Source organism: Hypanus sabinus, chromosome 11 (genome assembly GCF_030144855.1).
Source record: "Hypanus sabinus isolate sHypSab1 chromosome 11, sHypSab1.hap1, whole genome shotgun sequence".
In the NCBI taxonomy this organism is placed as follows: Eukaryota; Metazoa; Chordata; class Chondrichthyes; order Myliobatiformes; family Dasyatidae; genus Hypanus; species Hypanus sabinus.
Genome location: NC_082716.1, coordinates 65,105,910 through 65,118,893, shown reverse-complemented (window position 1 = coordinate 65,118,893; position 12,984 = coordinate 65,105,910). Strand labels below are relative to the sequence as shown.

Sequence of the window (12,984 nt, the reverse complement as noted above, 5' to 3'; positions counted from 1 at the left end):
GTGTTGCACCGTGTCCGGATAAATAAAACTCTCAGTGCTGCCCGTGTCAAACAGGCAGCTAATCCTGTGCCCCTCCACCAGGATGTCCATCATTGACCTTGCAAGCTGGTGTGGAGCGCTTTGGTTGAGTGTTACGGAGGCCAGAGTTGAACCGCTGTCTTGGTAAGCAGCCGTGGGTCGGAGGTGGGGCGAGGTGGCGCCGACAAAGATGGCCGCCCCCATGCCTCGCACAAGGCGGTTGGGCAAGATGGCGGTGACCAAGATGGTGACCCCCATGCCTCGCACGCAGCGCTGCTTGACCCCGCTCGCGGTTTAGACTTACAGGCCTTGACGAAGTGGCCCTTCTTTCCGCAGCTGGAGCAGGTAACTTCTACGGCTGGGCAGCATTTTCAGGGGTGCTTTTCGAGTCCACAGAAGTAACACTGCACGGACTTGCGACTGGCAGCAGCCGTGGTCGATTCGCCGGAGGGTTGTGGGGAGTTCACAGACTCGCGAGTGGCAGAGGCTGTGGCCAATTCGCCGGCAGGTTGCAGGATCTGCAGCGTCCATGGGACCAGCGGGAGATCGCGCGGCTGGACAGCGTCAGCACTGTGCAGAGCAGCCTCCAGCACGTCGGCCAGCTCGATCGCCGACTGTAAGGTAAGATCGGCGTGTTCCAGCAGCCGCTGGCGCACATACACTGACCTGATCCCCGTAACAAAGGCGTCTCGTACCAGGAGCTCCGCATGCTGTTCCACCGTCAGTCCCCTGCAGTCGCAGGCCCACACGAGTGTCTGTAGGGCCCGGACAAATTCAGTGCTCGACTCTCCGGCCCACTGCCGCCGCGTCGCTAAGCAATGTCTTGCATAGACGGTGTTCACCGGCCGCAGGTACTGTCTTTTGAGGGTGTCCAGTGTCCCTTGGTAGGTCGGCAGGTCTCTGATAAGGGAGTACACCCGCGGACTGACTCTGGAGAGGAGAACTCTGCGCATGGTAGCAGGCTCAGTCATGGGAATCCCTTCCAGGTACAATTGGAAGCATGCAAGCCAGAATTCAAAGGCAATGGCTGCTTCGGGATCTTGAGGATCAATGTCCAATTTATCTGGTCGTAAAAAGCTCTCCGTGTTTTAAAATTGCAGCTAACAAAATTGATGCACCATCAATAACTCTCGGAGATGGGAGGCAAACGATAGGCTTTTATTAGCTGCATAAGACCACGATTAGTAGAAAGAGACCACCACACAACATTCTGGACACTGAGGGAGGAGCAGTGCCTCCAATCGCCTTTATACAGGTGTCTGTGGGAGGGGCCACAGGAGCAGTCAGCAGAGGGGCGTGTCCAGACAGGTATATGTAGTTCACCACAGAAGGACCCCATGCACTCCTCATACAATCTCTTCTCCCTCCTGCCGTCTGGGAAAAGGTTCCGAAGCATTCGGGCTCTCACGACCAGACTATGTAACAGTTTCTTCCCCCAAGCTATCAGACTCCTCAATACCCGAAGCCTGGACTGACACCTTGCCCTACTGTCCTGTTTATTATTTATTGTAATGCCTGCACTGTTTTTGTGCACTTTATGCAGTCCAGTGTAGGTCTGTAGTCTAGTATAGCTTTCTCTGTTTTTTTTAATTACGTAGTTCAATCTAGTTTTTTGTACTGCGTCATGTAAACCATGGTCCTGAAAAACGTTGACTCATTTTTACTATGCACTGTACCAGCAGTTATGGTCGAAATGACAATAAAAGTTGACTTGATTTGAAGTCTTCAGCAACAACTTTTCACCTATAACACAGCAACATGACCCATCAGGAGGAAACCAGCTTGAAGACAAAGGGCAACTGTAAGCTCATATGAAGCATAAGCAGTGAGATGAAAGCATTGTACCTACTATTCTGTTTCTGTATGGTAAATACCATATACTTAAACTTGTCTCTGAAGCCAAACTCACAACACCTGGCCAGGCTCTATTGTCTCTCTTACTTTGATAGTTCTGCAGCTAGATTTTTCAACCTGAACGTGGAGGGCTGTGGCTGGAAGGTTAATGGTAGCAACTCCCCAAACAACACCTTTGCCAAGTACTTCACTTCTCGCGTAGAACCATGCAGCTGTTCTTGAAGTGTACCATCAGTGGTTTTACCTGATGCGTCAGCTTGGTATCCTTGTGATTTATCATCTTAAACAGTGACGACAACCAGTCTTGTATCATCTTATTCACTTCGCCAAGCTGTTCTCTGGAATAAGGTAATTGTTTTGAAATTTACAGAATTAAATGAGGCAAAGCTACGAGACAACTGAAGCATATCACAAAGTCAATCGGGAAGGATCTATTAAAATTTTAAAAAGCTATTTGTTGGTTTTAATTCAGCCACCCAGTTGACCTGATCCCTTTCCAATGGAGCTTCAAAGGCCACCTTCATTCCAGCAAGACACTCTGCCTAATTTCAAAACTTATTCCTTTCCTAGATGCAACAACTGTTTATATCCTTCTGCTGCTGGAGGTACTGCTCTTTGACCATGGATTGATTATGCCTGGTCCCATTAGTATTGCTTAGCTAATACTTTCCCTAAGACTTCACAATGGCGGTGTTAACCTCAATGAGGTTACAATTGTCACAACCTCAATTGTCACAATCTGAAGTAGAAAGGTGTGCTTTTTTTGTAACAAGATGAAAACCCATTCCCAGGTGTGATGTGCGGAAGAGAAGTTGCCTGAAGTATGAGGCAAGCGATCTGCATAGGAAGGTGTTATAACAGTTGATTTCAGGAATGCACATTTCAGTCTGGAGTTGGGGCAGTGGAGAAGAAATTTATGAAATTCAGTAGGATAGGCTAAATTGATACAACAAACAATATGAATTACCAGAAAGTATCTTGAGTGGAAGGTCAGCAGCTACACAAAACAATCAGCAATATTGCCAACTAACTGAAAAATCACAGAAAAAATTTCCCCATAAAGCTAACCAACATTTACCAAAGTAATGGTTCAGTAGGGGGCATTTAACTCCCCTGCAGATTTGTGACTATTTCAAAATATCAACCACCAACATAAAACAATGAAAACAGACACCCGTTTTTTAAGTAAATTGTAACTTGGAATATTCTTACATTTCAGTTCTTTTCAGTTAAGTGAGTCAATTAGTTAAATTAAAACTCTATCCATTAGAAAGGATTATTACTTTCCTCACATTTACATAGACGTTGAGGAAAGAAATAGTCACCAAACATAATGAAAAGATGTTTCTATGTGCACCTAAGCCTTTAGCGGAAGGACTAAGTATCTACAATAAGCACAATCTGTGCCAGTCTGGACACGCTAAGCAATCAGACTATTGGGCGGAAACACAAAATATAGGAAGGTTTGAATACACAGTTTAGAAAGGGGGTGTTAAAACAGAGATTTAAAAACATGAAGGTCTGATTGTTTTGAATTTCCTGACTAAAATCCACATTTTCACTGTTAATCATAGTCATTGTCAATGATTTTGTTGTACTATGTCTGTATTTGATGCAGAAATCTCCAATTTATATGAATGACTTATAAACTCATTGCCAGAGATGTTTAGTTAGACAGAGATTCCTCTGTTTTCTTTAAACCTATGATGTCAGTTGTGGTTTCAACCCTTAATTTATTTTCTCTTTGCATTCCTCTGATGTGTGAGGAATCCAGCTGTTCACCCATGAGAAAGCCAGAGTTAAGGTTCAAATATAAACTTCATTCAGTTCAGCATCATGTTATTCTGGAATATAAAGGCATTTTATATGTTATATTCTGTGATTATAACTATTTAAAAATAATATTTATTTGCTTATGATAACTGTTAAAATTTGGTTTTGTTGGGATTTAAATATTTTACCAGAGATTTGTGAACATGCCTTCCAACTTCATTCTTGAAATAAGAAAATAAATAAGCATAAAAATGCACATTTGAAATTAAAATAGAAAATCCTTAAAATACTGAGCATATCAGACCATACCTGTGGGGAGAGAAACAAGTAATAAAACTATACAATTAATAATACCTGATATCTGGGAGATTGCTTTCCTTCTCCCCGTCATTCTGTGTTGCTGCTAGTGTCACTACCTCTTCCAATTGACTAATCAGTATAGGGAGGAAGTCAGACAGCTTCAGCAAATTATGTTCTATCGAACCTTTATTTTCTAGATTGACAAAGTCAAATTTAGTTTGACAGGATTCAAACATGTCCTGGAACTTCATTAAATGCCAAGCAGTGCCTGTTAAAATAACCACAGATAAAATTGTTTCAGCAATCCATAATAATTCTTGGTTATTGTGATCTGGATTGTAACAGTGTGAGCTCATTGTGCGTATAGGATTAGGGAAAAGAAACTCTCCATCTCACTGATTAAGAGCAGTATTCTAATTCACTGCATCACCAGGCACTTTATTCTGCCCTAGCGTATTCAACATGTTACATTTTAATCAATCAAAATCTTACAGTAGATCAAAATACAAGTTACAACTTTGTCTCAGTTTTAGCACCCTCACTAAGTTATGAAATCAAACCCCAGTTCAGAGACAACCACTTCAGTTCAGTTGTAGGGAAAGTACTGACTTTCTCAGGGGAAATTGTAAGAAACATCCATTGTCTCATCTAGTGGATCCCCCATCTGGTGGCGCAATGGCATCAGTGCTGGACTCCGCAGCGAAGGCTCCCGAGTTCGAATCCAAGTCGGGCCGCCCCCGAGCACGTTTTCCATCCATGCCAGGTTGAGCGTTGAGCTAGCCACTCGGCCTCGTAAAAAAAACATGGGTCGAGTCAAGAACGTTCATATCATGACCCGGTTAATCCGAAAGGGGACCAATCCTGACACCACGTGCCAGACAAGAATGGCTGACTGGTGTGACACGCTAAAAAAAACTAGTGGATATAAAAGAAACTATGACATAATTGAAAGAAAGCTGTTCATGCTCACATCTATCCCTTAAATGACATCCTTAAACAGCATTTTGTGCGTGTTGCTTGGATTTCCAGCATCTATAGATTTTCTCTTGTTTGAGGTACCCTGTTATATATAAATTAATTACTACTATTCCTGCAGTCTGCAACTTCCAGTAGTTTCATATCACAGCTTATAACACGGTCTGGGATGTGCCAAAACCATAGATGAGTTGTAGAATTGTAGATCTTTCCATTTAGAGTACAGTTATAGATAGAGTAAAAACATAAACAATTTATAGGTTTTTTTTTGGTTTCTTTGTAACTCATGTTTACAACCTCAGGATATCCATGATTTTCCAAATGAAGTCGTGCTAAATGCTAAAGCCAATTCTATTTCACCATTCCAGGATTCACACAGCAATAAATGCCTTATGTCTTTGAACTCAAACGATCTGGGTTTAGATTTCATGATGACACTTCAGTGAAATATCAAGAGGCAAGAGCTTTATCTCATGGATGAAAGAAAACTTTAAAATAACTTGCATTTATAGTATTTCATGGTACTATTTTGAAGAAAAGTGAGGGGCAGTGCCAGACAACATCTATTCCTCAATCAATACCATTTTTTTAAAGCTTGCTAAGGTTTCTTACTTTACATCAATAATTGCATGTGAGAGGAACTTCACAGACTGGAAATCCCTTTGAGATATTATGAAAGAGGCACAAAAGGCACTACTTAAAGATAAGTCTTTCATTATTTCTAAAGTATTCTGTGATTCATTTGTGATGGTTCATAAGCAGATTAAACAAATGGGCTCCATTATAAACTTTAAAATTCTGAATTCCATTGCATAGCAGACCTTCCTAATGCACCTTCGGTTTCCTTTCAGCAACCTCCAATAGAGGTAACAGAATCACAATGGCAAACTTTCTTGGGCACGTTGAACTTTGTTGCAAGTGTGTTGGAGTTTAAGAATAGGGAGCTTTTGTAACAGTTTTACTAGGAGTTGGTGAGACGCCATCTAGAATACTTCACACGGTTTCAGCCCACTTACCTAAAAATGGATCTGGTAGCATTGGAGGTGGTCCAAAGGAGATTAATCGGGCTAAATACTGGGATGAGAGGGTTGTCCTATCAAAAGAGGCCATCCAATTGGGTTTATATTCTGTGGAGTTTGGAAGAATGAGGTGTGACTTTTTTCAAACATGTAAGATACAAAGAGAGGTTGATAAGTAACTACCGAGATGTTACCACAAGTGAGAGACTCACAAGCAAGGGGACAGATGCAAAATAAGGGACCATTCATCTTGTGGTGAACTACATATACCTGTCTGGACACGCCCCCCCCCCCCCCCCACTGACTGCTCCTGTGGCTCCTCCCACAGACCCTGGTATAAAGGCGATTGGGGCCTGAGCCCTGCCCTCAGTCTCCAGGATGCAGTGTGGTGGTCAATTGCTGCTTGTTCTTTCTTCCAGTCAATAGAAGCCTATATCTCGCGTCACGTCTCAGAGAGTTATTGATGGTGCATCGCATCTAAAATTGAGGCATGAGAAAACTTGTACTCTCAGAGGGTTGTCAATCCTTGTGGCTGGGGGAAGCCAACGATTAGATATATTTAAGGTGGAAATAGATATAAACATTTGAAAGATTGAGGCCTATTCCTGCCCCAATATTCTTATCTTCTTGTGTTCACAAAGCAGCTCTCTTATGACAGAGTGAGATACAAACATGAAATGTAGACATTTTCATGACCACGTAGTTAATAAAAGTAAGGATGTTCCCCGGATGCACTGAATTCCGCATTATGACTTTTGGTAGAGGAAAGCTTTAACAGAAACCTGTTATAAACACAAGAAACAAACACGAGGAAATCTGCAGATGCTGGAAATTCAAACAACAACACACACAAAATGCTGGTGGAACACAGCAGGCCAGGCAGCATCTATAGTGAGAAGCGCTGTCGACGTTTCGGGCCGAGACCCTTCGTCAGGACACAAGAAACACTGTTTGATGCCGGAAATCCAGAGTAACATACATACATGAAATGCTCGTGGAACTCAACAGGTCAGCCAGCATCTAAAGAAAGAATAAACAGTTGATGTTTCGGACTGAGACCTGGGATTATTCATTTCTTGCTTTAAACCTTTTGATAGAACTTCCACAAAATTTACTGACAAATAAATTTTTTGTATGAACCAGTTAGTGACAGCCCATCAACTGTAGATGTTGTATAACAGAAGTCTTTAATTGGAAAAGAATAAGTAAAAAAATTTTGGAAATACCATTTTCCCCTGACAGTATGATCTCACACCGCTGACAGAGTGCATTAGCACTGTTGTTCAACTCTTCCATTGTTATCTGCTCAGGCAACTTTTCATCAGAAGCCCACTGGTGTCGACTAAAGAGTGCCAGGCTGAGATCTGTCCAGTCACTTTGCAGCTGTGTTATCTCTGACAGTGCTTCTTGATTAGCTAGGAGTAACGACCCTTCAAATCGTTCATAGTCTTGAGAAATCAGCTGAAGAAAAGAAAACCTAATTTAGAGATGGAAGATTTGTTGAGACAGTGCTTAAGTAGATATCATACAGTATTTTCTGACATATGAATATTCTGGCACTATTGCCACATATAAGTTTGCAAATATAAGTCACTGATTAAAGTTGTAAAAAAAATGACAAAATGCTGACTAAATTATAGCCAGTACTAATAATGTATATTTTTGTTCTCAACAATAATATATTCCATTCAAATTATCAGCAGGTTTGTGCTACCAAATGAATGTTACTCAACAAGTGACTGGCTTTTCAGAAGAATCCTGTCTAAAGTCTCTGTGTGTACATTTATCAAAAACAAGCTCTGCAGGTACTGGAAATCTGAAAGAGGAACAGAAAATGTTGGCACTGCTCATCAGGCATCTCGGGGTTTGGACTGAGGCAATTTAATACCATTCTGACGATATTAAAAGGCATCAAGCGGAGTCAATAAATCACTTCAGATCAAATTTGGTTCCAGAGATGTCAAAAATCAAAGCTGCCGTCAGTACTCCATTCAAGCTTTTAATGTTTTAGCAATTCTTTGTATCCTCATATGTTGGTGGACTGAAAAAAAGGTGACCTTTCTCAGAAAGGGAGAAGATTATTTGAAATGAGGAAAGCTTAAAACAAATATAAAAAGAGAAAATATGAAAGAGAAATAAAAAACAGAATATGCTAGTTCTCTGCGCATCAAGTGATTTCTGTGGTCAGGAAAATAAAGCTCATGAATACTGGATGAACTATGTCAACATTTTCTGTGGCTTTCTGATTTCCAGGATCTCTGGTACTTCGTTTTAGATTTGTGAACCCATAAAGAGATTTTAGACAGGACTCATCTGAAAATCTGGTCACTTTATCAATGACCTATTTTGACAAAACCTATTGTAATTTTGGCCATTAGTTGAATTCATTCAATGCATTATTATTTTATGAAACGATCATATCTGTAAGTTCCAATTACAAAGAAAATACTACAAAACAACAAATTATTCAAGTGACCTGCTCACCTCATGCCAGTCTTTTAGATCATTTAAAAGTGCATGCAACATGTCTTTAGGAATACTTTTCATTCCTTGATGACTCCTAAAACAATATAAATTGTCAGAAATATTGGCATACATCTAAATAACATTTATATAGTAAAGCATACAAACAGACCTTTCTGCCCATGATGGCTGTGCCAAACATGATGCCAACTTAAACTCATCTCTTCTCCCTGCATATGATCCATATCCCTCCATTATAGTGTGCCCACCTGACAGTCTTGTAAATGACACTATCATATCTGCATCCGTTAATACCTCTGGAAGCACAGTCCAGACATCTACAGTCTTTGTTTACTCTTGTATGATGTTCAGTCCTGTCTCTGCAGCACTGAGGCTGTGAGTCTGCTCCCACTGCTACACACTTCATGTCTGCGAGCTTCACAGCAGTTTTCTCCATTATATGATGAACTAAGACCAAGGCTTTGGGCCTACTCCGGCTGTTCCAGGGATTCGTGTCTATGGACTCAATTTGGTTTGGAATGCTGTTGCTTGCTTCTATTGTTTGCAAGATATGTTTTTTTTTTAATTGGGTTCTTTCAGGTTTCTTGATTTGTGGCTGCCTGTAAGCAGACAATTCTCAAGGTTGTATAATTTACATATACTTTAATATCAAATGTACTTTAAATCCTTGAATCTTTTCTCAGGCATAATAACAAAATATGTAATTAAAGGTTTCCTCAGCTTTTTCACAGGACTGAAAAGTACATTCCATTTGCCAATAATTTCTTAGAAAGTCATTAGTGTGCCCTCCTATAGCAACAACACGCTGTTACAGAAAACAATTTTATTTGCACAGGTAGACACATAGGTTTACAGTGTACTCAGGAATCAATTGGTCAGCCAAGAATTATGGAAAACAGAATAGACAAAAATGAACCATCAACTTATTGAATGCTGGGACAAGTATCTAGCACACTCCAGGTCCTAATTCTTAAGCTCTTATGTCAGTCAAATAACTTTATTGATTGTTTATATTATATGATAACACATACTCTTTTTTTGCTTTTGAATGAAGGCAGAATATTTTTGACTTTGATTGCAACTCCCAAGCAATGAGCACAACATATACACAGTAGCAATAACACAAAATATATTATTATAGTACTTGAACTTCTCAAGTAAGAGAACATGCTACTAATGGCAAACTAATCTGAAGAACAATGTTTATAATTTGGGTGTCCTTTTCCCTAGGGAAACCACCAGATAATCATTTGTTTGATTTCATCAAATTTGGAAGAAATGCAGGCTTTAAAAGAATTTGTGACCAGGATCAAATATATGTGAATTCAGCAACCAATAATTTAAACAAACTGATGGCTGCAGACTTCTTGGGTATATGTGTCTCTGTATAAACGTAAGTGTTTTATGCTTAATGCAAGTTAATGTGTCACATTTAAAAACTGCTTTGACAACAAACTCAAAAGTAAACAAGAAAATACAGATTATTTAATGACGGAGCATACAATGTGTGAAGTACAGCATAATGGAGTCTATGAACAGCAAATTGCTCTGGGCAACCCCTTTTTATCGAACAACTTCACCATGAGAATCACTAGGATCGAGTGAAAATTGAAGACATTCTAATGCAGGAGATTGCATATGGCATGTCATACTTTGCATGAAGAGAAGCAGATGGTGGAGACGAGAATACCACTGAGAAGTCTGCATGAGAGAACTCTCCAAGCTCTGGTTAGCAGGATGTTGATGTAGTAGCCAGTGAATATCAGTAGCCTCAGTAGCCAGTGAATATCAAAATACCATTGATACTCAGTTACTCTGAGATTCTTCTTGAACAAATGTGGGGATATTGAGTTTGTGCAAGCTGTTTCTCCTTATCCTATTGTCTTACTGCTCTCATAATTTACTCACGTAGTTTACCTGGTTTAATTACTCTGCCTTTACTCGTCCCTTTACCAGTGCTCGCTAATACACTGTTCATAGTCTATAACTCTATTAAAACCGATCTCTTTTATCTTCTATTTGTTGAGAACTATCAAAGCTACCTTGACTACACTTTTACTGTTTTTTAAGTCCTTTAGACCCCACCACACCAGTTACTTCCAGTCTCTTTAACCATTGGTTCACCTTCATAACATTTGTATCCCTGCACCAATTTCAATTCAAGTCAAGTGATGCGTGAAAATTTACATAGGATTCAACATTGCATGCAGTATTTGGTATGGAGAAATACAAAACAGCTACTAAGATTTACATTTGGATAAATGTGATATGATAAATAGGGGCAGAGATTCATCATAGTAAACTGGACAAGGTTTTTTAAATTGGTAAAATGATGGTAAATGAGTGGAAAATGTACAGAAAATAACCAGTTTCTCTTTTATTTACGACAACAGGTTTGGAGCTACTTGACCTGCACTCAAGTATAATATTGGATTCTACAAACGGGGAGAAAATGATGAATTAAAAAAATTGAACAGGTGGATATTTTTAAAGTTTTGTTTAATATTCTGGGTGTCATATGACTCAGTGCCAATAGCTCATCTAAAGTGATCCAGGTGGTCAACAATACTTACGATTTATTCTCTAATAAATATTCATGCCATTTTTGCAAACCAGACAGAATCGATTTTCTTTTTTCCAAACTTGAATTCTCCTCATCTTGCAGATTTTTAGTGAACTTCTTCATTTTGTCTCTCCAGTCTGCGGTAGCTTGCTGTAATTTAGCCTGATCTTCTGCATCCTTACAGTATAAAGATAAAACCCCAAAAGGTTCAAGTTGTATATAAAGATTATCATACATTTATAGACCTTTTCAAGATAAGTGTGACAAGTGTGAGGTCTTGCACTTTGGCAGGAAAAATAATAGAGCAAGTTATTATCTAAATGGAGAGAAACTGGAAAGTGCTTCTGTGCAAAGGGATCTGGGGGTCCTGGTGCAGGAAACACAAAAAGTTAGTATGCAAGTGCAGCAGGTGATCAAGAAGGCCAATGGAATGCTGGCTTTTATTGCTAGGGGGATGGAGTATAAGAACAGGGAGGTCTTACTGCAGTTGTACCGGGTATTGGTGAGACCACACCTGGAGTACTATGTGCAGTTCTGGTGCCCATATTTAAGAAAGGACATACTGGCTCTCGAGGCAGTGCGGAGAAGGTTCACTAGGTTAATTCCGGGGATGGGTGGGTTGATGTATGATGAGAGGTTGAGTAGATTGGGACTCTACTCATTGGAGTTCCGAAGAATGAGAGGCGATCTTATTGAAACATATAAGATTGTGAAGGGGCTTGATCGGGTGGGTGCGGGGAGAATGTTCCCAATGATGGGTGAAACTAGGACTAGGGGGCATAATCTTAAAATAAGGGGATGCCATTCCAGGACTGAGATGAGGAGCAATTTCTTCACTCAGAGGGTAGTGGGGCTGTGGAATTTACTGCCCCAGAGAGCTGTGGAAGCTCAATAAATTCAAAACGGAGATAGACATTTTCCTGGATAAAAATGGCATTAGGGGATACGGTGAGCGAGCAGGTAAGTGGACATGAGGCTAGGTTTAGATCAGCCATGTGATCTCCTGGGCCAGTTTTCGATAGCCTGGATGGGTCAGAGAGGAATTTTCCAGATTTTTTCTCCTCAATTGGCAAATCGTTTTTCTTTTCCCCCGGGTGATCACATGGGTTTGGGCGGGATGAATAATAAAATAAAATGGGCGGCATGGTGCCCTGTTGGTTGGCACTGTTGCCTTGAGGGATTCGGTGAAAACTAGAGTTAAGATTGGATCAGCCATGATCTTGAATGGCGGAGCAGGCTTGAGGGGCCGACTGGCCTACTCCTGCTCCTATCTCTTATGTTCTTATGTTCTTATACAATCCACTTTCCACAATATAAAAACTTCATAACACAAAACCAAATTTTGAAGATTCTGACTCTCTGAAGAGTCAATTGAATTATGTCATTAAGTAAGCTAATTTTTCCACAAAGGCAACTGACTTGAAAATGCCATATGGCATTCATCATTGTCTCTTGACTTACTTGCTGCTGCCCATTATGCTGCTGGTGTTAGGGTAGCAGTGAAGGTCTTCCATCTCTGTCTGTATAGAAGGATTCTCCATTGCTATTTCTGGAATAATTGTTTTTTGACCAGTCAGGGTTGTTATCCCTGAACTTAGCTCCCAAACCTGGAGGACCAGTGGAATGCTCTAAGTTTGGCCTCTACCCTGACCTGTTTGGCATGGGAGGCTCTACAAAGAGCTAAAGCACAAGACCCTGGCTCCAGCCATTATACTACGCAAGCCTCCAAACACTACAACAAGATTGTAGACCTCTTGGAGAATTGTCCCTTGAGACCAATTAATAATTTCTCTGATAATTATTCTTCATTAGTCCCCAGATATTTAATATATTAACTACTCTTTACACTTTTCCCCACTTCGGTACAAGGTTGTCAGAATGTTCTGTACACTTTTAAAGGCTAGACCAAGTATTTATTTTGATTAGATCAGATTGGATTCAACTTTATTATCATTGTGTCGAGTACAGACACAAAGCCAAATGAAGTGCAGTTAGCAT

General features: G+C 40.3%; 1 protein-coding gene across 12 annotated transcripts in view; it reads right to left on the bottom strand.

Annotated features, from left to right (window-relative positions):
- The window catches only part of axdnd1 (axonemal dynein light chain domain containing 1), a 162,273-nt gene that overhangs the window by 49,988 nt on the left and 99,301 nt on the right, over positions 1-12,984 (bottom strand). For all 12 annotated transcript variants that reach the window (XR_009514787.1, XR_009514786.1, XR_009514785.1 and 9 more), the window contains 5 exons: positions 10,997-11,163; positions 8,424-8,499; positions 7,166-7,400; positions 4,000-4,213; positions 2,117-2,210 (listed from right to left, as the gene is read on the bottom strand). Coding sequence is in view for 8 of the 12 variants with exons in the window: in XM_059984538.1 (XP_059840521.1) it covers positions 2,117-2,210; positions 4,000-4,213; positions 7,166-7,400; positions 8,424-8,499; positions 10,997-11,163 (786 nt within the window). In the remaining 4 variants the exon portion in view is untranslated. The remainder of the gene's footprint in view (positions 1-2,116; positions 2,211-3,999; positions 4,214-7,165; positions 7,401-8,423; positions 8,500-10,996; positions 11,164-12,984) is intronic.